Here is a 27,495-nt window from a genome sequence, read left to right on the forward strand (position 1 = left end):
CCTCTATGTCAATCAAGTAACGGGATTGATGATAGGCGGACATAGTGCGTTCGGTGTATTTAGTGTGTTTTTTTGAAGGACATCGCCACTGCCGAGGCGTTTTCGCCGCTTGTCGTGTGAAAGCCCGGGAGCCGCATTGAACCAGCCAAAGAGCCGCAGGCGGCTCGCGAGCCGCGGGTTGGCCACCCCTGCACTGGCATATTCCACCAGCCTTTTGTTTTCACTGAGACCTCCTTGATGTGGTGACGTTGGAAACCGGGCACATGTAACACGGCATGTGGGATATGTTCACTGAGCCAAATTTCAGTGAAGTAGAGAGCAGCAGAACATGCAATGCCCTTGCTGGTGCTTGTTAGAAGGAGAAGCATGTCCCATTTTTTTTTTTTTTTTTTTTTTTGGGGTTGGGGGGGAAGCATAATTTTACAAGATGAATCGATGGGAGCGGAGTTTGAAATCCTCCCTTTGAAGCTCAACCAGCACACTGGCAATCTTCCCCTTCTGTCTTCAGCATAGCCTCCACGGGCCGTAAGAGTGCAGCTGCTCTTACGGTTAGTATCGCCGAAAAACCTTGCGGATTTGTGAAAGTTGGTGAAAAAAAGGTCTAGTGCAGACTCTCTAATGCTGAGCAAGTCTTCTCTCTTGTGTAACTAAGTGCTGCAGGATCGTTGAATACGAATGAAAATACCAAAAACAAAGGCACTACTAGAAATGCAGGATCGAGGCGAACAGTCGGAATTGTGTTATGAAGAAAGAAAAAATGGGATGGTACATGTCCTTCTACTCTTTTCAATTAAAGTCATTGTAGGCCAGATTTTCACATGTTGCTAATATGTTATCCTTATTGATCCTGTCCTATGGTGTGGTCCTTTTTTGAGTAATTTTTTACTCCCTGCTCTGCTCTTGAGTAGGTTGTCACAAGGTTCACTCTTGGTCAGATAATCCGCCATCGTGGTCTCAACTTCCACTGCTTTGCTGCAGACATCAAGATCCAGCGCTCCACCACTGCTGACTTGAACTTGATGAAACTGAAATTAAAATCCTGGCTTTTTCTGTTTCTCCCAAATTAAATGTGACCAATATTAGCATTGGCCCAAAAGCAGTTGCAACCCTCAGCTTGACCAACTCTGGAAAAAGAGTGAACCACTAGCTATTGGCAACAAGCTGATAAACAGATATGTTCTACCTGGAGGCCTCATGTGGAGGAAAGTAGATTGAAATAATACCTTGGAATACATATTGACAATGAAAGTTCTCCTTCTTAAAATTGGGCTGACTGGACCTGTTGACTTAAGGGGTGTTCACAAGGCACACATTTGCAGCGGTGCTGCAACGATGTAGTTTGTTGCAATTTATCTTACACCGGTGTACATTTTTGTGGAGCGTTCACACGTATAAAGCTGCTTACTAAAGAGAGGCGTCTTAACCCTGGTGCAGCCCCACTTGCATTCACACGGCAATTTCTGTGGTCATGCAAGACGATAATACGGAAATAAAACATGCACATGCGTAACGTGTACTTCCTTTTCCACGCCTTTTTTGTGACATATCAAAAAACCATGGTTTATACTTCTCCAGACAAATCAATGCTGTGGTCGATCAGACACCGTAAAAGGATGAGAAAGAGAAAGGAAAGAAGTGCAAAACACCCAGGATGCAAGTTATGCAATACCCGTATGTAATCAACTCTTCTCACGCGCAGTGAGGCTACCCCTGTAGCATTCACACGTCCCATTTTATATCGGTGCTGCCCTGCAAACTAGCATTTACTCCGGAGTAAATTTTTAAACGGTCAGCCTTCTACTAAGCGACTGGAAACAACAACTATCCACTTCTGAGCTGTCTGTAATAGCTGCTAATTGTGATGGACACATTAGAGTGGACTGCTGCAACCCTTTTCCTGAACTACAAATATCCCCAAGGTTTAAACACCATGGTGGCTTGTTATTAGAATTGGCCAATAATGCTGACTACACTTTTAGCAATAAGTCAGGCAAAACAATGTATTACTTACTGTTAAAAGTGATAAATCAAGAAAAATTAAAAAAATATGGTTGATATTGCTTAGATTGTACATTTGAACCGAACAGAGAAGTGAACACATGAATGGAGAGCACTTTACAACCCACCGTTAACAGGAAGGGTTGGTGATTTACAGTGGATTTGCAGTGGTTGGCTGCTTAGCATGTCGGCCTCACGAGGGTCGTGGGGGGTGCTGGTGCCAATCCCAGCTGTCCCTGAGCAGCAGGCGGGGGACACCCTGAACTGGTTGCCAGCCAATCGAACATAGACGAACAACCATTTGCGCTCATGCTCACACCTAGGGACAATTTAGAGTGTTCCATTAACCTGTCATGCATGTTTTTGGAATGCGGGAGGAAACCGGAGTACCCGGAGAAAACCCACGCAGGTCTAGGGAGAACATGCAAACTCAACACAGGAAGGCCAGAGCCAGAAGCGAACCCTGCCCCTTTACAATGTGAGGCAGACGCACTAACCGCCCCACAATAATATTGACATGCTAAAACATTTATAGATTCCAAAGGTGATGTTAAAATGTATTTCTGCCAGGCTGATCACATCATGCCTCTCATTAGTTACGCTGTCTGGTAGCTTGCTAGTCTCAGATATTGACAAAATAAATGTGAATGCGAATAAATGCGTCAAGAAGTGTACAATTTAAGTTAATCTTTTTGGTCTGTCTGGATCTTTTTTCTGCCAGGAAATTTTGACGAATGGTGCTTTGCAATGGTGTTTTTTTTTTTTTTGTTTGTTTTTTGGTGGCGGCGGAGGGGTTGTAGCAACGTTCAAGCCTCTAAATTCCGTTAGAGCAGTTACACATGGCACGAAGTACACCTGCTGTTTTGTCACATGAGGCTTAAAGCCTTCTGCCAGCTTTAAGGCACAGGTGTCAAACTACGGTCCTCGAGGGCCGTTATCCTTCCGTTTTCCATCCCTCCAAGCTGCAACACACCTGATCCAAAGAATCAGGATCATTATTAGGCTCCTGGAGAGACTGCTGATGAGCTGATCATTTGAATCAGTTGTGTTGCAGCAGGGAGAAATGGACAATATGCAGGAAAGCGGCCCTCGTGGACTAGAGTTCGACAACTATGCTTTAAGGAGGACAGTTCTGTCATACTGTCCTACAAACCTGCTTGTTAGTTGGTAGCCTCTCTTTTTTTTCAATCCCATAGATTCTCACACATGCACAGAACATGGCTTATTTTGTACCATGTTTACCATGACAGACCATTTAATTTAGTATAATCTGTTGGTTGTGCAAACAGAGTGGTTTGAACACTGTCAAAGCCAACTTCTGTTTTTCATGTCAACGACTAATGTCCACAAATACAATAAACACTTGTTTTGAGTTGCTGGGAAGGTGAAAAAAAGAGGCAACATTAAAAGAAGAAATAATAAATAGACGTACATCAGCATTGTCCAAATATATTTAAGAGCCATACCCATATTCAGGTTAAACAGTGGACACAAGAAAAAAAAATCAGCTGTGGGTGTTGTAGCATGTTGAAAGCCCAGTAAAAATGCAACACTAACAAGAGCTGTGAAAGAAAAATGGCATGTAGGTTCTTCTCCCCCTCTTCATAATGCATGGCTAACAAGACAAATGTCCCTGTCTTTTGGCATGAATAATGCATGCATACCTTGCAGTTTGTAAACGACAGATGAGCGCTTTATCTGCAGAGGGATCACCTCCACTGAGCACGATGATGGAAACGGGGGAAACCTACATACTTCAGCACAGCAAACTGAGATTCGGATAACATTTCATCGTTTGATTAACTTTGAAACCTAAAGCTTCACATCCGCAAATGAAGGGAATGAAATCTGCAACTGTAAACATTTGACTGAGTCTCGTTTGTGGCATATCAAGAAACAATAGATGCAGGATAAACTCTCAATATGCAACAGAACTGCATGGTGGGGAAGCGAGATCGAAAATGGGTGGATGGAGGTTTTTATCTGAAATGGAGCAGAAGCTCAAGAGGCGTGAAATGACAAGCTCATAAACTGCTCATGAAAATTAGTTGAGACACGTGAGTCACGTTGGCAGTGGTTCAGCTGAGGATTCTTAATTCATAAAAGGTACAATGGTGATCAATGCAATGGTAACAGTAATGTTGCTCCCTCTATAGCATCAAGCAGGCTAAAATCAGCTTTAAATCACATCCCTATAATTGGTTTGTGTATGTTTCTCTCTCTCTCTCTCTCTCTCTCTCTCTCTCTCTCTCTCTCTCTCTCTCTCTCGCTCGCTCGCTCTCTTTCTCTCTCGCTCTCTCTCTCTCTCTCTCTCTCTCTCTCTCTCTGCCTCTCTCTCTCTCATGTACAATGTCAAGTGGCATGGTGGGTGAGCGGCTAGCACGTCCGCCTCGCAGTGCAGAGGTGTAGGGTTTGATTGCGGCTCCGGCCTTCCTTTATGCAGTTTGCATGTTCTCCCGTGCCTGTGTGGGTTTTCTCCGCTTTCCTCAGACATTCCAAAAACATGCACGGTAGGTTGATTGTACACTCTCTCAATTGTCCCTAGGTGTCATTGTGAGCGAAAATGGTTGTTTGTCTGTGTGCCCTGCGAATGGCTGGCAACCCGTTTAGGGTGTGCCCCGCCTACTGCCTAAAGTCTGTCATGTCCCGTTTGCGACAGCAGGTGGCAGACGGTGTTTTCGGCCGGATGCACACCTGCTACCCATTAGAAATCAGGCACTGGCTTTATTAGGGCCGGCTTTCGTGTTTTCACTTGCCGGAGAATTGTTTACCGTGCCACTGCTGTGCCCATTGTGTCGTAGTACCTTCTCGCATTTCGCCTTTGTGCGCTAGTTCGTATTTGGAGTGTGATTCTCGGTGTGTATTATTATTGCAACTAGATTGTTTTTCTCCTTGCCTTCGTGCGAGCGTTTTTTGTTATTCGGTTTTTTCGTGCCTTTCCTGGTACTCGTTTTTGCCAGCGTTTTCTGTTGTCTCGTTTTTGCGGCCGTCCATTACTGTGCTTGTCACCAGAGCATGCAATCAATACTGTGATCACACGTGATGGAAGGCAAAACAGAGGTAGGGGGGGGGCACAGGAAAAGACGAGATGTGTTGAGGCGGGTGGGGGTTCAGTCAAACACTGGTGGGGTGGAACTCTTGGCGACGGAAGGATACGAGAGATGACAAGCGAAATGTCAAGAGAGCAGAGACAAACAACAAGGAAGCGGTACTATATACGGCCGAAGCAAACACGGGCCGATGGAGTGAGTGTGGGAGTGCGGGAGGCTGGAGGACTGGATGAGGGGAGGCAGAAAATAGACTAAGTGTGCCAGGAAGAAGAGAACGAGAGAGAGTGAAAGAGAGAATGGCGAGTGGGTGGCAGAGTGGATAATGCTATATATAATGGCGGAGGTTCGGGAATAGAGGTGTCATTGTGAGCGAAAATGGTTGTTTGTCTGTGTGCCCTGCGAATGGCTGGCAACCCGTTTAGGGTGTGCCCCGCCTACTGCCTAAAGTCAGCTGGGATAGGCTCCGGCACGCCCCGCGAGCCTTGTCAGGATAAGCGGATCAGAAAATGGATGGATGGATGTTTATAATGTTCATGCATATGTATTCATTGACCAAAAATGATTAAAATTTAAAAATATAATTACCTTTCCAAATGTTGTGATTTGATGAAGGGATATTAATTCAAAAACCTCCAATTGATTCCCCACTATTAAAAACTGTGAAACCCTGCATATTAATGTCATCATTTTAATCCATTTTGTTGGTTCTTTCAATCATGAAAATTCACCACTATTGTTGCTGTTTAATTTCCAATCTCAAAGAGTACATCGGGTTGTGGAGTACATATTTTTTTTGTATTGAAAACAAAACGGAGCGTGTCCTCAAGTCCAGGACTTGAAAATTGCTGTTCACAGACTCTCTCCATCTGAGTGTGGCTGAGCTTGAGCTTTTTTGCAAAGTGGAATCAACAAAATGTTCAGTGCGTGGATGTGCAAAAGCTGGTCGAGACATATTCCCAAAAGACTTGCAGTTAGAGAAAAGCGTGGCTCCCTTAAGGCTGATAAACACAAATGCACAGCACATTTTTTTGATTTTCATTTGCCCAAGATTTTGAAAACTATGTATCCTTTCCTTGTGTTTGCGTGGTGGTAAAATTCAAGGGGTACAAACGCTTCTGACAAGACACTAGACTGTGCATACAGTTGTTTCTCAGGGAACTGTGTGCGATGCGTCATCCCTTTCACTTATAATGTCTTGATTTTCTCTTTGTGTCCTTCCTCCAGTGGCCATAATGCTCAAAGATGATTATTTTGTGAGAGGAGCAGGCCTACCGGGGAGATTTAAAGCAGAGAAAGTGGAGTTTCACTGGGGGCCAAGCAACGGATCGGAGGGCTCTGAACATAGCATCAAGGGCCGACGTTACCCTGTGGAGGTAAACAAATTTATCTGGCTTTCACATTTGTCAACTTACAATGTCCAGCGCTCATATTTGTCGAAGCTGAAGCATTTTAATTGTAAAGCCACTCCCTTCGTTCACTTGCAATTGCATCGTTTTGTTTCCTCCCTCTTGGTATCCTTCACATTACAAGACACAGAGTTCACACTGACAAATAAATAGGAGGGAAGTAACCAATTGTTGTTGATCATGTAACATCATGATGACAATACAGTCATACTTCGGGTTTCGAACATAATCCGTTCCAGAAGGCTGTTCCAAAACCGAAACCAAGCTCTTTTAAAAAAAAAAATCTTTATCTACCACGTCTGCTCACAATGGAACGCTACACGACGAAGTGTGCCTTCCTCGTGTAAGGAAGGCGAGAGGAGTGAAGTGGCGCATTCAAGTGCGCTCAGTTTGGACGAGAACCGATTTTCGGTCAAGAACAGAGACGTTCGAAAACCGAGGTTTGACTGTATATCACAAAAATGGAATCTGATGGGTATAGTGGTCTTCCTGTCATGGACACTTTGAACAATAATTGAGACGAATAGGCGGATGCCCAATTTTTCATTAGTAGAAAAACGGATGCATATATTAACTAACATATAAAGACTCAAAGTCAGACACTAGTCTCCAAAATTTTGAGAGGAAATTCTTTTCCGAGTTATTACCCCTCTCGTGTGCAGTAAGAAGATAAAGAAAACAATGAAACCGTCCTCACTTCTCCCCCCAAAACGGCTTGAACATCAAAGCTCATTAGATGCTGGGGATGTACCAATTGTGATTGCAGTTGCGCTATCAAGCAATAGGAATTGTTTTTCAAGAAAAGCAGCTGAAGTGTTCATTGACGAATCCTGCTATGATGGCTTCACCGTATAGCTCTGTAAGATACACAAAATAATAAAACATAATTCTATATCAGAAAAACTACCGGTAGTTTACTATTAATGGGTGTTTATAGCTGTTTTTTTTTTTCCAGCCGGGATGGGGGGGCTTGTCTCATTTACAGATTGCTGCATACTATAATAGTTTATTTAATTTTAATCCTTCATTTAATGCATTGCATTTTCTGTGCAGCAAGGTGGATGGGTGGTTAGCCCATCTCTCTCATTGAGATTTCACTTTGGCCTGTGTGGAGGTTGTCATCTCTGTGCTCTTCCTACCGGATTCAATTTTGGGTGGCATTAGTACATATCGAATGACTTGGTGTGATGATTAAAAGTTTACGTGGAGGACCCACATGCAGGGAAGAAGGGCAGTAAGGCAAGAGTGTTCTCAAAAAGTATTTTAATGACAAGAATGTAAAAAAAAAAAAAAAAAAAAAAAAAAGAACACATTGCACTTTGGAATAATCCGAAAACTAAATGAACGAAAGTCAACCCGCCCAAAAAACATTAAAGGAAACACACAAACAATCAGACTAAATTCACCATGATAGGAGGACGTTAACAGTACCAGGAATAACAAACAAAGAAACGGCAAGGACCGAAATAAACCAGGGAACTTAATACAAGCAAAATGACTAAACAATAAGAAACACCCGGACAAGACACGAGTGGTGAGATGACGCCTAACAATCAAGACACGTAAAAAACACAGGGGCAAACAAGACATAAAAGACTCTAAATGTACGGTATTTTCCGCACTATAAGGTGCTCCGGAGTATAAGGTGCACCTTCAATGAATGGCCTATTTTCAAATTGTTTTCATATATAGGGCGCACCGTGTTATAAGGTGCATAGAACAGAAGATACAATAGTGGCTGCGGTTATGTTATGCAGCCACTAGATGGAGCTATGCTAAAGGGAATACAACACAATACAGATTTATTGATGTAGAGATTTCACAACCGCTGCATCTGTTGCAAAGCGCTTGACAGAACTTTTAAAATACTATGCCAAGAAATCAGAATATTGATCCATATATAAGGCACATCGGATTATCAGGCGCACTGTCAGTTTTTGAGAAAATCGAATGCTTTTAGGTGTGCCTTATAGTGCGGAAAATATAAATGGAGGGTGATGTTTGAGGATTTCAAAGGAATGAAATGCAAAAAAATGACAACTGATTGTGTGAGCATGCTAGTCTGGTTCCTTCCTGACTATTATCAACACGAGCTTCCTCCCAACTCGAGAGGTACAACACGATTGAGCGCCTCTTTCACTTCGACATCTTTCCTTGCTCGCCTGAATATGTGTGTTCCGAATCTCTGTGTGGTGTGCAGTACAACTACGGAGCAGATTGTGACTTGAATCTCCCCTTGAGGGATTATAAAGAGTATTCAAAAAATAAATAAATATATAAATAGGGCGCTACGGAAATGATGCACTGAGAATTTTAGCAGCATAGTCTGAAAAGTTAAACCAGTGAAACATAAAAACGAATGACTATGAATGTCGCCAACTTATGAAGTTCCAGTGAGACTTTTCTCATACTTATTGTGTTTCTTGGCCCTTTGTGCCAGTTCTCCAACAATGCACGTTGTTGGACCAATAATCGCAGTATGGCTAAGAAAGGACCTAAATTGCCACAACTGCCCCGTTAGCACTGGTACTAGCTATAAAATAGGAGTGGTATAATAAGACATAAAACTAAAAACTCTTTTCAAGTTTACTCAGAGAGGTGACACCACAATACCAGACAATACTTTGTGTGCGGTTCATAATTACTTTAAGCAAATGCAGCCCAAACTTAGTCCACTTTGATAAGCCTGACACCATTGTGTCACTTTGGCCTTGTTCAGACTGTAAGCCAAAGTCAGATTTTTAACACAACCTGATGAAACTGGATAGCCCTTCTGGAGTCTGAACAGTCTCAAAGAAATCCGATTTTTGTAAGATGGATCGAAACCAGATTGGAAAGGTCATTTCATATCCGATTTGAACATAATGGGTCTCAGTCTGAACAGCTCCAAAACCACCGATGAGTTTTGACTGTCAGGTGACCCAAGACCCAATACACCAGACCAGAGAGGGCCAATCGAAGTGCATAGCGGTTAAAAAAAATCGAGCACACCATAGACATCGAACACATTGATTTATCAGTCCGTGGGGAGATAGCGGCATACAAGCAAAGTTCAAGGGCATGTATTTGTTATTGTTGCTGCTGTTGCAATTATATGACGTTAAACACGACACATGCTGGATGATGCCTTCGTTCTGTCGTCGTTGCTACAGCAACCTGTTAGGTGCGTCTGTAATATGGCTCAGTCTGAACAGGGCCAAATCCCCTTTGGACACTTGCTAAACACAGTGTAGACAGTCAGCCCTAAAAAATCAATTTGAGGAGGAATTCGATACGCAATTCGATATGTGTTTCGCGCCAAACCGTAATTCCACACGCCACTCAACACCGAACATTAAAGAACAGCGTGTAGAGAGCCCAATCATCTCTGGCTGCAGGATAGCTGTGCCTCAACATGCACCTACAGTATCTCTTGTCTTATTGAACGCGAACTAATGCACTTTGCAATTTTTAATTTGCTTATGAACGCTCACAATTTATTTATAAGGAGCGTCAGCGCAGAACGCCGATGCGTATGTGGAACCGGGAATCGTGGCTTGGAATTGAAGCGGATTTACATGGGACAGGAGATGAGAGCCAATCTCTTTTTCGTTAATGGACGCTACAGCTTCTTGTTGCTCGCAAAACTAGCTTGTAGTGGATGTTTGCACATTTTCAGCATTACGGCTTTGATCCACTGGTGAAAAAAACACTTTGATTCACTCCTCTTTCATCTATTACTGCTTCAAACAACAAAGTGTATGCAGGAAAAGTGGTTAAGATTGCACAACTGTCTGTGTCTTGTGTCTTCTTTTGTATTATTTTGTCATTTTATGTTAACTGTCCTTTTTGATGGAGGCGTGGGCACCCGCAGCGGCTCCTCTTGTTGTCTGGTTGAGAGGGAAGAAATTTCATCTGTGCTGTATGTTGCACATACAGTGCATTTGACAATAAAGTTGTACTTGACTTGATAAAAAGGCCTTGTGAGTTGAGGAACCTAGCCGGGGAAAGCTGACTTCTACGTCATCACATTGTGATCAAACGGACCAATCATGAGAGATGACACGTGCGGCAATCTAGGCAGAGTAACAATTCAGTGGTGTAGGAGTACAACAGACATCAAAAACACGCAGCACAGCGGCCTTCAAGGGCCGGACCTGGACATGCCTGATTTAATGCTTAATGTGCATGTAAACCTCAGGTGTTTTTGGCCGTGACATTTTTTGACCAACATTATCTGTCCTTGTTGTTTTGCGCATTCACAGGCAGCGTGTTTACAACAGATCTGTTTTTAATTGAGCAGAGAAAATTAGCGCAATTAGGCTTCCGCTGCTTTTCCACAGTGTATCTATTGACAAAGACTCGCGACCACGGCAGCTCCCACCACAACAAAGTACAAGCAAGGTAGCAAGCAAAACCTCCGACTTGTGTCCGCAGTGCTGCCAACTTGATATGTTCACGATATTTAGTAACTTTTCTGATCACTCCAGCAAATGTTTTTTTTTCCCAAAAACACAACAGTGGTCTTGATGTTAGCATGATTCTTTCTTTTTTGCACAGTGAAGATAAAAGGAGCATGAAGATTCGCCCTGATCATACTGCATGCAAATCTAAACTTTCATAGCCTGTTCATGTTGAGTATATTTTATGTTATCAAAGTATCATTGTACATCACTGTCAATGAAATTATACTCTCCACCTATCTATGTATATATTTCGGAGTCCTGTCTCGGAACAGCTAATATGAGTTGAGGGCTGATGTATCGAGTAAAATGTACTCCTAATTATAACAATACATATCGAAACGTGGTAATTTATTGAAACAAGACAATCCACTTTTTCTCAATACATTAAAATTTAAAAAATAGGAAGTTGAAGTTAGCACTTTGGCTTGGCCCTCGGCAAACATTCCAGTTTCTCATGTGGCCCTTTTGCAAAATTACTTGCCCACACCCTTTAACTAAGGTATTAAAACAACAACAAAAAACATTTAGACCTCAAACAATAACCCTTTCTTCTATAAGGCAGTGGTTACCTTTCCATCATAAAAGCAAAGTTGACCTGACCATTACATTACATACACACTTTATACTTACGTTATGTGTGCAAGGTTCGCATCGGTGAGTTTAATCATGTAGTAGAAGCAACTTCAAACAATTTTGAGAAATACAACAGTTCACTGTTTTCTGGGAATTGTTCTATGATTTGAAAGAGAAACATTATTATACTGAGAGACTAGTTTAATAATAATGGAAAACAAAAAAAAACAGCTGGAAGGCTCACTGAGTGTGCCCTCTGTAGAACTTTCATATTGCCAGCTATGGAAGGAAGGTGTCATTGCTGTTGAGCCCTTGTTTGCCTACTGCCACATATCGCAATGCTATCTCTGCTGAGGAAGAATGAAAAAGTAATATACAAACATACAAATAAACTTGCTTGCATAATCCCACACACATATGAACACATTGTGGACAACAGAAAAAGAGAGCAGCCCGTGTAATCTGAGAAGAACATAACATGTTTATGATGTACGCTATGAGAAGGAAATCATTTCAATGGTGACAATGGAAATGGGTCAGGTAGAATTGTGCTGCTTGTGATTAAGAGCGCGTGCACGCGCGCGCACCCAACCCACACACACACACACACACACACACACACACACACACACACACACACACACACACACACACACACACACACACACAAACGAAACAAAACATTTTCACTACATTGACAAAACAGTTATCTTGCAAAAGCAAATAAGTCTTACGTAACTCTTCAAATCTTTGTAAAAATGATATTTTTGTGTCATACAATGAACCCAGTGGATGACTGGTTAGCGCATCAGCCTCACAGTGCAGAGGTGCAGGGTTTGACTCCGACCTCCCTGTGGGGAGTTGGCATATTCTCCTGGGTCTGCGTAGGTCTTCGCCGGGTACTCCGGTTTCCTCCCACATTCCCAAGACATGTGTGGCACATTAATGGAGCGCTCTAAATTGTCCCTAGGTGTAAGTGTGAGTGCAGCTGTTCGTCTGTGTGTGCCCTGCGATAGGGTGTTAATCAGTTCAGGGTGTCCCCCGCCTGCTGCCCGAAAACAACTGGGATAGGCTTCAGCATGTCCCATGACCATTGTGAGGATGAGCGGATCAGAAAATGGATGGATGATTGGACAATGAACACAAGCCATCATATTAGCAAGCAGATAACTACACACTCATGGGAACACTGAAAAACACATCTGGCTTTTTCTTTCTCTGTGAGCACGGCAGGCTACGTCGGTTTGAGATCTTACGTTGGTCATTGTTCTGTAAACACACAAGGATCCAAATTTCAAATATTTTAGTTCAAGATGTTGATTGGATTCACCATGAACATCAAAGCAAACATCAAACTGTTTTTTTTTGCCGAAACGGCCCTTTGAAAAAAAAAAGTAATTTCACTGAGCGATAAGAGAGAGAGCGAGAGAGAGAGAAAGAATAAAAACTCAGCCTACATTGTGTTGTTCTTCGGGGTCATTCTATGGTTGATTATATGGTCCACAATTTTAGCTCTGATGTCATCAGTAATTCTATTTCTTTCTTTCTTCTCCCCTCCCCCTCATCTCCCTCTTAGTTCTTCATCTCCAAATCTTCTTCCTTCGATCTAATTCTCAATTCTTCTCACTCTTCCTACTCCCTCGATTGTACTCCACACCAAGAACTTACCTGCGGGTTATCGTGGTCAGGCTGATTGCAAAGTGAAGTAATTATTTACGACAGTTCTCCTTTGACAGAGTGGCCAGACGGTTGGCAGGATAGTGTAAATAATAGCCATAAATGGGTACACTTTTGCAACGAGTGTGTTGAACACTTGGTGTATAAAGCAGTGAGTTGGGTGTTACAAAATTACAGTCAGTACAAAACAGAGTTTGTGCTTTTAGGTTTTGCAAAATCTATGAGTGGTTTTGCGATAGATATTCAGACTTTTAAAAATGGTGCTACAAGAATCACGAATAGAGTTTAACCATTCAGAAAAAAAAAGAAAATGAAAGCATTGCTAATGTTGCAAGCCCGAAATCACCAGAGTCCCAAAGGACTTCACAGGGCCACGGTTGACAAACATTAACATCCCCAGATGTAACCAGCCCCCCCCAAGAGGCAAAGAAAAAACTCCAAATACCCCACATGGGGAAATAAAAAGACCCGATGAAAAGTAATCACGGATGGGGAGAATGCCCCTTGCGGGATGACCAGGCTGCATTGAATGCCAAGTGGGCACCATTTAACACATAACGTGATGCTGAACACTGTGCCAGTGATTCTCAAAATGCGGTTGCATTTATGCTACACGGGGCTCTCTTATGTGGTACCTGCAATCATTGAAGATTGGGATTTTTACTTGTGGCTATGCATGCAGCCTGTTTAAATATTTAATATTTTCATAACTTCTATTGGGCGGCCTGGTGGTCCAGTGGTTAGCGCGTTGACCTTACAGTGCATAGGTCGTGGGTTCGATCCAGGCTCCGGCCTCCCTGTGTGTGGTTTGCATTTTCTCCCCGGGCCTGCGTGGGTTTTTTCTGGGTAATCCGGTTTCCTCTGACATTCCAAAAAAATGTATGGCAGGCTGATTGAACACTCCAAATTGTCCCTAGGTGTGAGTGTGAGCACGGATGGTTGTTCGTCTCTGTGTGCCCTGCGATTGGCTGGCAACTGGTTCGGGGTGTCCCCCACCTACTGCCCGAAGACAGCTGGGATACGCTCCAGCACCCCCCCGCGACCCTTGTGAGGATGAAGCTGTTCAGAAAATGAATGGATGAATGGATAATTTCTATTTAACTGTTTCATGAAATACGTTTTGATCGAACCATTATTGAAGTATAGCTGTTTCATTTTCCTAAAAAATGTATGAGAACCGCGGTGTGAAATGCTGCCGACTGCATGATGCTACATTATCTTGCATTCTGTACAGTAATATCAAATAAGAATAATTGTGGTAAATACCTCTGCCGTGTTTTTTTTTTCCATGAACACTTAAACCCACTATGCCACTCTAGTTTAATGTTGATCATGCTGGTGTAAACAGTTTGAGAAACCCAGCTACATGCAATCCGTCGTGACTGAGTGGTGCTGGCCCATTCCGCATGACTTCACATGACTTCCCCTTTAATCCTTTCAAACATGAATTCAAGACAAACTTTGAGAGGACCTGGTTAGAATACTGTGAAAAGTAACACTAAAGCCCTCTTCTAAAAAGTTGTGTAATACAGCTTTCCCTCATCAACTGACCTCAATTCAGTCTTTGTGTGATGTGGTTTTCCCACATGGACTGAATACACGCAAGCTCAAATTCATATTGTTCAGAAAAAAAAAAAAAAAAACCTAACAAAAAAAACAACAACACCAGTCAACTGTGTGACTCAGCTAAACTTTGTCTGAATTTAACTTTGGCTCTTCCATCGAGCCATCCGTTACCTGTACGGGTACTGCTTGTCCACAACTGTTCAGACTCATATTTCTACCTATGAGCAACTGATTCTTAATTTAACCTAACAGGCATTTTTATGATCTAATCTTCCATTATTTTTGTTTCCATATCTTCATTCAGACCGTTCAGTGTCTCGTTCAAATACTGAATTCATTTCAGTTTGGCTTGTTCCCCATCCCCCTCAATTTTTGGGTGCAACCTCTACCCATATTTCAGTGGGCGGCGGGGAAAAGAAGGGTTTGTGCACGGTTTCCCCATGAATGATGTATGATTTACAAGCCTTTCCATTTAGTAATTGTAGCATAATGGGGCCCAAGAATGGCCTGATGAAGTAGGGATTTACTATTCCCATACCTGCTGTTTTAAACTGTAATGCTCTGTTTGATATGCCAAGCACATCTATCACACAAATCTTAAACTGGAGTGCCTCATCGTATCTGTGTGTGTGTGTGTGTGTGTGTGTGTGTGTGTGTGTGTGTGTGTGTGTGTGTGTGTGCGCGTGTGTGTGTGTGTGTGTGTGTGTGTGTGTGTGTGTGTCTTAGTGGGCCCCAGTTTCATAGGCAGGTGCATGTGCAATGTGAGTAAAATGTGCCACATCTTCATTTTCATGCTGGGGGCAAGTGGAGCCTACCAAATATTGGAATTTGCCAGACCACACTATGCCTTACCGGTCATTCTGGCAGACGAAGGGAATTCTCTAGACACGCCACCTGATAGTTTGAAGACAGAAATAAGACAAGACTTTCAATCAGGTGAAAATGGGCCTAAGTTGGGGCACGTGTGAGGTAACGCAATTTTGGTGGCTTCTGCACTCCGCTAATATGTGTGGTGAATGTCATCATATTTAATATGACAACAGCACTTATGCTGAACAGGGTCGCAGGGGAGTTGTTGCAGCCTATCCCAGCTGACTTTGGACGGAAGGCAAATTACTCCCTGGACTGGTCGCCAGTCAGTTGCAAGGCACATATAGAGACAAACGACAATTCGCACCCACATCCACAGCGTCACTGAGTGAGAACCGATCCCACGCTGCCCGCACACGAGTGAGCCTTGTGTTCCACCACACCAAAGTCAATTCATTGAATGCATTATTATTATTATTATTATTATTATTATTATTATTATTATTATTATTATTATAATTATGATGATGATTATTATTATTATTGGCGAGGATTAAACGTTTGCATTCCCTACTTTAAAGGAAGCATGTTCCACTTTCAATATTTTCATTTCATTGAGTACAGTATTTAAAATGAGGGCAAATGAAAGAGCGGCCTGGTGGACCAGTGGTTAACATGTTGACCACACAGTGCAGCAGTCGTGGGTTCGATCCCGGCTCCGGTTTCCTCCCACATTCCAAAAACATGCATGGCAGGCTGAATGAACACACTAAATCAGGGTCGTCAAACTCATTCTTGTCGCGGGCCACTATGGAGTTATGTCCTCCCTCGGAGGGCAGACAGTGAAACCAAATAAATGTTTACTCCTCACATCATATTATTACTTGTACACAAAAAAAAAACAATTATGGCTCACTAGTTTTGAAATCAGTCAAGTATTTGTTCAATTATTGAGTGAGGATAAACAGGGTAACAAACTACAGTCAAACTTCTGTTCTCGACCAAATCGGTTTTCGACCAAAAATTTTGAGTTTTTTATGCCTCGGATTACGACCGAAAATCGGTTCTTGACCAAACTGAGCGCACTTGAATGCGCCACTTGACTCCTCTCGCCTTCTTTGCACGAGGAAGTAACGCTTCCTCGGGTAGATTAGAAAAGTGACGCTTCCTCGAGTAGCGTTCCATTGTGAGCAGATGTGTTCAATCAAGATTTTTTTCTTTTTTAAAGAGCGTGGTTTCAGTTTTCCAACACATCGATTTTCGAACAGCCTTCTGGAACGGATTACAAAAACCGAGGTATGACTGTTATTGCAAAATGTCACCGTTATTTATTTTGTATGACAATTTGAGATTTCGGTACAGATTTAAACAAGGATCACGGAAGTTGACACAGATGATTTACTTTTGCAGGCCACATAAAATGATGTGGCGGACCGGATCTGGCCCCTGGGCCTTGACTTTGACACTCGTGCTCTAAATTGTCGCTAAGTGTGAGTGTGGATGGTTGTTCGTTTCTGTGTGCCCTGCCATTGGCTGGCAACCAGTTCTGGGTGTCCCCTGCCTACTGCCCGAAGACGGTTGGGATAGGCTCCAGCATGCCATTGTGAGGATAAGGGGATCAGACAATGGATTAATGGATTCTTATTGTTATTATTATGATCATTATTATTCTTCTTCTTCTTCTTATTATTATTATTATGGCATGGTAGTCGACTTGTTAGCACATATGCCTCACAATGCAGAGGTGCAGGTTCGGCTCTGGGCTTCCTGTGTGGAATTTATTATTATTATTATTATTATTATTCGATTTTTTAAAGCACCCCTTGAAAGCTATTCTACTTTTTTTTTCTTAGCTGTACATATTGTTTTCAGAAACGCACTTACTGTTTGAATTCTGTTGAGAGAAATGTACAAAGGCGTCAGAAAAACTACAAAACTAATTACAGTGGAAATCATAGCAATTCATTTTGATAGCCTGGTTAAGAAGCCAAGTGAAGTAGCAGGAGGAAATATGGAAGCAAACACAAATGCTTATGATTTCCTTGATGGTTACTCACAGACGATGATGTGCAAGTTACTTCCGATATATAATATGTAATTACTATTATCAACAGTGCTGGACAAGTTGCTGCCAAAATGTAATGTAATACGAGTAGCTTGCATTTGAAAGCAATGTTTATTTAAAATATTACTGTCTCCATAGAGTAATAAGTTACTTATTACTTTTCAGATTTTTTTTTTTTTTTAATCAGTGAGTATTTGATTTAACGTCTGCAACACTATACTGTAAATGGAAAATGGGAAACTTGCAGCTGCGGGTAAAGTTAACTTGTAATTAGGATCTTTTATTCAATAGTGTGCTGATAATGTTCAATGTTTCAACTCAATGCTGGCAGATCACTGTCTTTGATAAATATGTGTCTCAATATTTTTTAAACATAAATATTGTAACAGATCTTTAATCAAATAAATGCATAATCCCAGACTGTTGACAATAAATCAACATAACCAAATTAATTTCACCACATGCAAAAGATAAGTTTGTAGTCCATTGTCAATATGTCTTCCTATGATCAAGAAGATAATACATTTTTTTATGTATTGGAGTAGATTTGATGATTGGTCGGACAAATAATAGTAAGAAATAGATTAACTATACTTGATAATTGATCTAAAAAAGTCAAGTCACATGCTATCTATATAGCCCTTAATCACCAATGAGCCTCATCAAAGGGCTTCACAGGCCCATAAATTTGGACAAATGTAAGTTGAGCCGAGCGTCTCTTGTGGGGGATGAAATAATGACGTCCAAATAAAATGTAGCTATTGTAACGCACCACATGCCATTTTTAATCATGTAAGGTCTGGCTTTGATATCCGCTCCACTCTGGAAGGGTCTAATTCACAAATATCTAAATTAATCGAGGTGACGCGGGGCTGCGGACAAACGCATGGTGCTCACAGCAGGGCACGTGCGTGGGCAGCAGCCAGAAAGAAAGGTTATTGTTCACAATTATTTGTACATGTGTAACAGAAATTTTACTCTTGAGAGGTATGGGTACTTGGTATCGGTGAGTACTCAAAGATTAAATACTCGCATTGCTCTCTGCCTGAAAAAAAGTGGTGTTAAAAAAGAAATATCGAATAGAAATACCAAATAAATTGTGACATTCTTCTTCTGAATTCACTGATGGTATAGTGGTACACTTGCCGGACTTGTCTGCAGGCAGCGTGGGATCGGTTCCCACTCAGTGATGGTGTGAATGTGGGCTCTATTTGTGCCCTGTGACTGACTGCCGACCAGTTCAAGATGTACTCTGCGTTCCGCCCGAAGTCAGCTGCGTTGGGCTCCAGTAACTCCCCGCAACCCTGTTCAGGATAGGCAGTGTTGAAAATGGATGGATGGATTTTTCTTCTGTTATACTTCACTAGTTAGACACCATGTCCCATCACTGCTGAGCTACTTTTTGAACAGACCCATTAGCTACTCATGTTGTCAGTGGGGCTAGCTTGTATTATTTGCACCTTTTTTTTTGGCCAATGCTCTTTAATCAGAGCAAAAAAGCTATCTGTGTTTGCAGTATGTAGCCTTGCACCCTTCCATTACCCGCCAAGAAGGAAGCGTAAAAAAGTTAATTGGAGGCAATTAACGTCAAAGAGGAGGCTTGTTTACTCAACTCTGCAAGCAGCCAATCATATTGTGCCCTGCTGAGATGCCAGTATTAGAGGTTATTGAAATCTTGACTTTTTAAAACCACTGGTAAACCGACAAAACTGGTTATTGGCCCATGCCTAGAAGCCACAGGAGTATTTTTCCCTTTTTCGGGTAAAAAAAAAAGATATTCCATTAGAAGATGAAGCATAATATCTATTTTAACAACCTGCCAATGCACTGGAAAGACAATAATTTAAACCCGCACATTTCTTCAAAGAATGTTGATAAACAATAAATATACAATAACATGTAATGTTAACATGTTTACATCTCCTTCTCTGACATGGAAAAAAATATATACCATCTGGTGGTCGGGGCTTTTTCCAAAACTATTGCTATCTTGGTTCAACAGCTGCAAACAAGTCCATATGCTTATTTACTAGCTGCGCCAAGTCGCCAACGCTTGCTCCTTTTTTGCTCGTATTCGAAGCTGGCAGTGTTGTTCCAGTCCCGGTGCCCACAGACAGTAATCATGATTTTTTTTTTTCTCCGACATTGTCTTTTTACTTGGCATGTATGTGATGAAGTAGCACATTCTCGAAGCCGTTATGATCCGGTCCGTCGTATCTGGACAGATTTGCCCCATACCTACAAAATAGTACAACTCATGTTCAGCATGACGCAGTGTATCTGGTATTAGCAAAATGTTTGTGAGTCTTAGCAACAATAACGAATGCGATTACTTTGTGACTGGATGATCAAGGGCGTGGAGATGAAATTTCCGCCTCCCAGCGCGAAGACTTTCCGCTCCCAAGACACCCGACAAGGCTAAGAACAGATTTGCTTTTGGGCTCATATATACACGATGGCAGTACAGAATGAACCCGAAGTGAACAAGATCGTTTGTTGCAGTGTCTTATTATTTCAAGAATCCGATCAATGATGTCATTGACCCATCTATCCATCCGTTATCTCAAACTGCTCATGGTCACTTGGATCGCGGTTGTGCTGGAGTATATCCCAGCTGTCTTTGGACAGTCAGCGGGGTACACTCTGAACACACTGACAAACTACCAGAGGTGGACATTGTCAGTCCGTCAGTGAGCTGACATCAGTATTCCAGGCCGACCCACATGGACCCAGTCTCTCCCTCGTTGGCGTCAGCCAGTCGGCGTCGAGAACATAATTTCCACGTCACACGCAAGGCACCGCACAAGCAGACATGCAGCAAAATAAAGGGGAAAAAAATCAAATAAAAACAACAGACACAAACACGCTCAGCTGGGGATTGTTGAAATAAAAACAATAAGACACATGTCATTGCGGTCTGTGGGACTGAAAAGGTGTACATCAGTTTTATTTTTTTATTTTTTTAATTTGGCTGCGTGTCAGGGGAGCGCAACCTGTGTGTGATGTCCTACTGGTAAATCCATTCTCACTACGACTGACTGGGCAGACCTGAAATACCGGTGAAAGGTCACTCATGGACAAACCTCTGCAAACCACCATACACATTCACAATCACACCTTGCGAAGCGTTCAACTGATAGATCACGCAAATCATGACATTAACTGCCGATAACGATTGTGCATAAAATGCAATATATATATATATATATATATACATACTGTATATATACTGTATATATACATGCAGTACAGAAGATTATATAAGAACAACACATTTAGTGTTTATAGAGTGTACATGGCAGCTTTCTGGAGCGTGAACGATCAGCGTCCATGTGTGTGTGTGTCTTAGTGTGTTTGTGCGCGCGTGCGCTTGTGTTCGTTAGATGAACAACAGCGGAGGCGAGCGGCAGCTTGTCAACTCACGATCCGTCTTCATTACTCCTGCCTACTGCCCGAAGACAGCTGAGATAGGCTCCAGCATCACCACGACCCTTGTCGCGGGGGTGCTCTGAAGATGGAAGCTGGATGGATATATGTGTGTGTTTTTTTTCCCCATGGGGCATTACATTCTATTTTCTTATACTGATAGCAAAATACAGTTAATTGCTGGGTTGTGTTGTTACAGCAAAGACTTCAAGATTTATAACAAAGGCTTACAGTGTATTGCCTCTCCGATAGGAAGACACAAATTCTAAAGTATATTTTGTTGTAGTTTCGATATATGTGCTAGTTACGGAAGATGCTGCTTTCCACTCAGTTTAAAGGCATTTTGCCCATCTCCATTTTTATCTCCACCCCCTTCCAAACATTCCAAATGTGATAAATGAGAGGAGCAAAGGGTAGGATGATTGAGAGGAAAGGGAACACTTGCACATACAATGCGTGTGGCTTCAGAACTTCCTCGGCAAGCTTTTACCCACCTGCCGAGATAAGAGAGGCACTGTAAATTAGCACACACTAGGAGGGCCGTGAGCATGTGTGTGCGTGTACCTCAAACACTCTCTCTTTGCCTTGCCGCAGGTATCATAGATAAAGATGTGTCATTGATGAATGGGATTTTATTTCCCATCAACCTTTGCTGTGTGGGAAATGGAAAGCGCATCCCTGCCCCTAAATCATCAGATGAATAATGATAACAATAGGTAATGGTTTTCATTTCTTGGCACTGTTGTTTCAAACCGTTCAGTGCCTGTGGTGTGAATTTGTTTTATTTTTCACATCACCTCTGAAAAACAATTTTTCGCTTCTATAAACGTCCGTGCTGATGCCGAATCTCGTGTTTCTATATTGTTTCATCATAAAGACATGCAGTCAAATTGTCAGGGGGACACACTATTCATTTTTTTTCACCCTTAAATGAACTTGGCCAGTGATGTGGCCACCCCTTAATATAATGTAGCTTCAAGCATTCGGAAAAGACAGATTTTTGCATTGGTAACACCCCATAGATTGCAAGTTTGTGGTTTGATTTTGACAAATTTGGCTAATAGCATATATTAGTTAGTTTTTTTTCCTCCATTATTTAATGACAAGCTCACCTATTTCCTATTTATGTATTCAGACCAAAACAAAATTTGTCATTAAGAATGTTGAGGTATGTTGAGGCATTACATTTAGACATAAGTAGTGCTTTGCTACCATATTGTGCCATCTATAGGCACATTTTTTTTTCCATCCCTTTTGGGAGTGCATCACATGATTCGCGGCAAGGCTCCGTCTCTATCCCCTGGAAATCGTGAGGGATCAGTGTGAATTACAGTATACATTATCTTTATGGAATAGGAATATGCTAGCTCTTGTCTGAAGAACTCTATTGCAAAATACGATGCATTCACCCAGAGCTGCAAACAAATCAACATACTGCCTCAGTATGAACATTACACGTTGAACAAAAACTGAAAATTCCACCATGCTTTTGATTATAAAATCAGACATACATTGACGTGATATTGAGATGTAGCATGGTTTACTTTTGTTCAAAGTGTTATATGTCCAAAAGACATTTTAGGTTTTTCTTTTTATCTCCTTTCTAAAACTCCTTCTTGAGCGATTACCTTATTGTGGAGTCGTGGTTTGCTTGTACCAGTGATCCAAGCATCCAAGTTGCCAGGCACTTTATGCCACTGGTCAGGTCACCCAAAACAAACAGGCCTTAGGGTAGTGGTTCTTAACCTTGTTAGAGGTTCCGAACCCAACAAGTTCAAATGCACATTCACCGAACCCTCCATTAGTGAAAAATAAAAATAAAACCCTAATGCATTTATTAAAAACAGAAAAAAGTAAACACAATTAGTATAAGTTTAAAGTATACGTGTTTTAATTGTACACAAAATGAATCAGCCAGTGATGGCCAAGCGGGTGTGTCATAACTAATTGACAGGTTGAGTCTTAACCTCTATGGCAGAGACGCTGTCAAACCCCTGAGATGCATGCACCGAACCCCTGGGGTTCGATCGGACCCAGTTTAAGAACCACTTTTTTTGGGGAATGACCAGACAAAGAATTTCTTAAATGCCCCTCATGGAAGATGTTTGCCCCCAACTGAACATGGGACACCGTGGCCACACTCTGGAGCCAGCCCTGGAGGTGGGGCTCAATGTCAATCGCCTGCACCCATGGAGTTTGGCTTGACTCATCACCTGTAAACATTGGATATCAACAACTGATCACCAATTTGGCCAATTCCCATTGAGAGCTCTCATGAAAGGCTCAAGACTGACTGAAATTATTGTTGGTGTTAACAAAACAACTGTTATGTTGATGCTGCTGGATCCTGGGCTCCCATATATCTCCCTTCCCCCCGTTCTCCCGTGCTTCATGACACAGTTCAGGACTCTGTGAGGTTGTCTGCATAGCAACGAAATGATGTGTTGTGGCCTACCGGCTCATGACCAAAGACACAGACTGAAGCACACACACGCATATGATCACACAACGTAATAAACAATCCTATTATCAATGCCTTTTGTTTGGCTTCCCCGAACCTCTCTCCACCCCCCAGTGATAGTCCAGGTGTGCTGAGGAGATATGGCGCACCTTAAAAGGCTGTGGTGCCGCCCACTGCATCTTGGCTGGTCCCTACGCCCCCACCTCATCTTTCCCCCACACCCCCACCTGTGCAACTTTTAGAATCGTTGTTGTTGACAGTATGTCTCCTATTCATGTCGCTGTCGCAGGGTTTTTTTTTTTTCCAATCCCATACCGTTCTCCTTCCTTATAGGAGTCAATCTTGGATTTGTTTTTGTCCCTTTGTTTTTCTTTTTCATCTAAGCAAAGCGGAAGTTAAGTCATCATGCTACTCCTTTCTGTCTCCCCTTGCTGGTCATTATTTTTTACTTCTCTTGGATGGGTTGTAATCGTTAAATGCATTTCGTTGATCGACACTCATCCATGGGTAATGACAATGAAATTCAATTCCATTCTCTAAATTTGACTCCATTCCATGTATCTCCGGTTTTGAGCTTGTTAAAAAGCTCATATGTGGCAGCCTTCCAGGCTGCATCAGCCCCAGCCAGAGCTCCGAAACGCTCTGGATGTTGTTGGCTGTCTTGTTTGGCACCTTTCTGCAACATCATCCTTAGTCGTCATCCCATTGAGAGCCGTGTCTCTGGATTGGCAGACAGGGGTAGTTGTCCCCATTTCTCTCAGGAGGACCAACTTTGGGGTGTCACTGGGGTTTTTGTCCTGGCCATGGAACAGTGCGGAAGCTCTACACCAGAGGGCCCAAGTCCGATCCTTGAGCTCCCCACTTGCGTCTGTTTTATATGTCTCCCTTTCCCAACACACATGATGCAAATGATCATTCAAAGGTCGAGGATGAGATCCTGCCCCAAGCGGAGAAGTTGCAGGGCGTGGTCAGTGGGACAATGGAGGCGGGGATCCATATTGCCTCCCTTGTCGCCAAAAATTTTGCAATGATAGTCTGCCACAGCATTCGTTTTTGATTGAAGGGGCATTAAGATGAATAATCTTATGTCTGCAAGTAACGTTACTTAAGAACGCAATACCGGCATCACTGCTTACTTCTTTATATGTGTTTAAAAGGGTTAGTATTGTTTGATAGAGTCTTTAAGGGCATTTTTCAAAAGGACCGTAAATGTTACATAACATGCCTCGCTGGTTTGGAACATCCTCCTTGCAATGGAGGGAGAGGTTACTGTGTATTATTTGCATCTGCAAGACGTTTTCCCTTGAGTCCAGCATACGTTAATGTGTCTGAAAAAGTCATAGAAATTGGTTGTGTAGTTTTTGCGCAATTCCGCCTACAAACTAACGAATAATGGTATTTATGAGCTTTGGAACCGGAGAGTGTTTGAGTCCCACAGTGGACAATGAATTCCTGACTACTGTTGATGTACCCTTGAGCAAGGCAATGAACCCCGACACACTCCCCTTTCCTGCCTGCATGTGTGACGTCTGCCTTTCTGTGTTGTGTGAAACAAAAACATGCTGTAGGAGGTAAATTAAATTTCCTTTTGAAGCAAATGAATATGTTTAAAAAATGAGATCAAAACAAAGCCTTTCCTTGATGTGCTTCCAAATGTCACATTTCTAAATTGTTTGTTAACCTTATAGGAGTCAATCTTGGATTTGTTTTTGTCCCTTTGTTTTTCTTTTTCATCTAAGCAAAGCGGAAGTTAAGTCATCATGCTACTCCTTTCTGTCTCCCCTTGCTGGTCATTATTTTTTACTTCTCTTGGATGGGTTGTAATCGTTAAATGCATTTCGTTGATCGACACTCATCCATGGGTAATGACAATGAAATTCAATTCCATTCTCTAAATTTGACTCCATTCCATGTATCTCCGGTTTTGAGCTTGTTAAAAAGCTCATATGTGGCAGCCTTCCAGGCTGCATCAGCCCCAGCCAGAGCTCCGAAACGCTCTGGATGTTGTTGGCTGTCTTGTTTGGCACCTTTCTGCAACATCATCCTTAGTCGTCATCCCATTGAGAGCCGTGTCTCTGGATTGGCAGACAGGGGTAGTTGTCCCCATTTCTCTCAGGAGGACCAACTTTGGGGTGTCACTGGGGTTTTTGTCCTGGCCATGGAACAGTGCGGAAGCTCTACACCAGAGGGCCCAAGTCCGATCCTTGAGCTCCCCACTTGCGTCTGTTTTATATGTCTCCCTTTCCCAACACACATGATGCAAATGATCATTCAAAGGTCGAGGATGAGATCCTGCCCCAAGCGGAGAAGTTGCAGGGCGTGGTCAGTGGGACAATGGAGGCGGGGATCCATATTGCCTCCCTTGTCGCCAAAAATTTTGCAATGATAGTCTGCCACAGCATTCGTTTTTGATTGAAGGGGCATTAAGATGAATAATCTTATGTCTGCAAGTAACGTTACTTAAGAACGCAATACCGGCATCACTGCTTACTTCTTTATATGTGTTTAAAAGGGTTAGTATTGTTTGATAGAGTCTTTAAGGGCATTTTTCAAAAGGACCGTAAATGTTACATAACATGCCTCGCTGGTTTGGAACATCCTCCTTGCAATGGAGGGAGAGGTTACTGTGTATTATTTGCATCTGCAAGACGTTTTCCCTTGAGTCCAGCATACGTTAATGTGTCTGAAAAAGTCATAGAAATTGGTTGTGTAGTTTTTGCGCAATTCCGCCTACAAACTAACGAATAATGGTATTTATGAGCTTTGGAACCGGAGAGTGTTTGAGTCCCACAGTGGACAATGAATTCCTGACTACTGTTGATGTACCCTTGAGCAAGGCAATGAACCCCGACACACTCCCCTTTCCTGCCTGCATGTGTGACGTCTGCCTTTCTGTGTTGTGTGAAACAAAAACATGCTGTAGGAGGTAAATTAAATTTCCTTTTGAAGCAAATGAATATGTTTAAAAAATGAGATCAAAACAAAGCCTTTCCTTGATGTGCTTCCAAATGTCACATTTCTAAATTGTTTGTTAACAGACTCCTTTCAAGTCTGCATACTGTTCATCTGAAAAGGACATACTGAGAGGTGTTTTCACAAGAGCTCTGAGTAGAAGCAATACTTCCTTACGTCAGCATGTCTCTTGTGTTTGGTCCAGAGGTGCTGATGCAATCAGAACATTGCCACAGGCTGTCCCGTGGACTGCTTATCTTATATTTCACAGAAGTAACTTTGCTCATTTTCGGTGTGCTGCTGCTACAGAACATCGAATAAATCTGTTCTCGGATCTATAATCACAGACTTCTTTCAGCATCACGTTTTCCCCTTTGTTATTTGAGAGACTTTTTCCCATTGATCACACCTCCCCACTAGCAATTCTCCTTCCTGAACATGGCTCCAATATTTATTTCAGTTTCTTGGGGGATCTCCTCCACCACAGAGAGCCTGGGGCTTTCAGGAGGCCGACATAAGATGCTTTGGGTCAAACAGCACATTATGTACATGGAAGGCACAATCTGCCACATGTGGACAGTTGTGTAGAGTCCGGTTATTTTGATAATATGGGGTGTTAGCAGAGCATTTGTGTTCAATGGATATAAAACTTTTCACTATGGTGGAGAGATCATTTGCGGCCATTTTTTTTAGCTGCCCTCAGAATAAAGTCAAACTATCTTCTGACACTAACCATAACCCTATTTTTTTTTTTTTTAATTGTGACAACTACTACCACTACGATCGCTCATGAAAATAATTGATTTTGATTGAGAATTTTATATGGAGTGTTTCTGTTGATGCAAAGATGCATTGAAGCGAATTTACAAAAATATTCACAGCTTTTCAAAAAGATAATTCAGTTTAAAACGCAAACTGTTTTGTTTCTGAATGTGGAGTGCTATTCCTGTACTCCATTATTCCAGTGCAGTGGTTCTTAATAGAGGTACCGAACCCAACCAGTTAATATGCACATTCACTGAACCCGTCATGAGTGAAAAAAAAAAAAAAATATGTATATATATAT

At 42.1% G+C, this 27,495-nt stretch overlaps 1 protein-coding gene across 1 annotated transcript in view; it reads left to right on the forward strand.

Annotated features, from left to right (window-relative positions):
• Positions 1-27,495, forward strand: part of LOC109529441 (receptor-type tyrosine-protein phosphatase gamma-like) — a 188,494-nt gene that overhangs the window by 9,460 nt on the left and 151,539 nt on the right. The window contains exon 3 of the mRNA XM_019892829.1: positions 6,273-6,421. Coding sequence (XP_019748388.1) covers positions 6,273-6,421 — 149 coding nt within the window. The remainder of the gene's footprint in view (positions 1-6,272; positions 6,422-27,495) is intronic.

This window comes from Hippocampus comes, unplaced genomic scaffold, assembly GCF_001891065.2.
Source record: "Hippocampus comes isolate QL1 unplaced genomic scaffold, H_comes_QL1_v1.1 scaffold481, whole genome shotgun sequence".
NCBI lineage: Eukaryota > Metazoa > Chordata > Actinopteri > Syngnathiformes > Syngnathidae > Hippocampus > Hippocampus comes.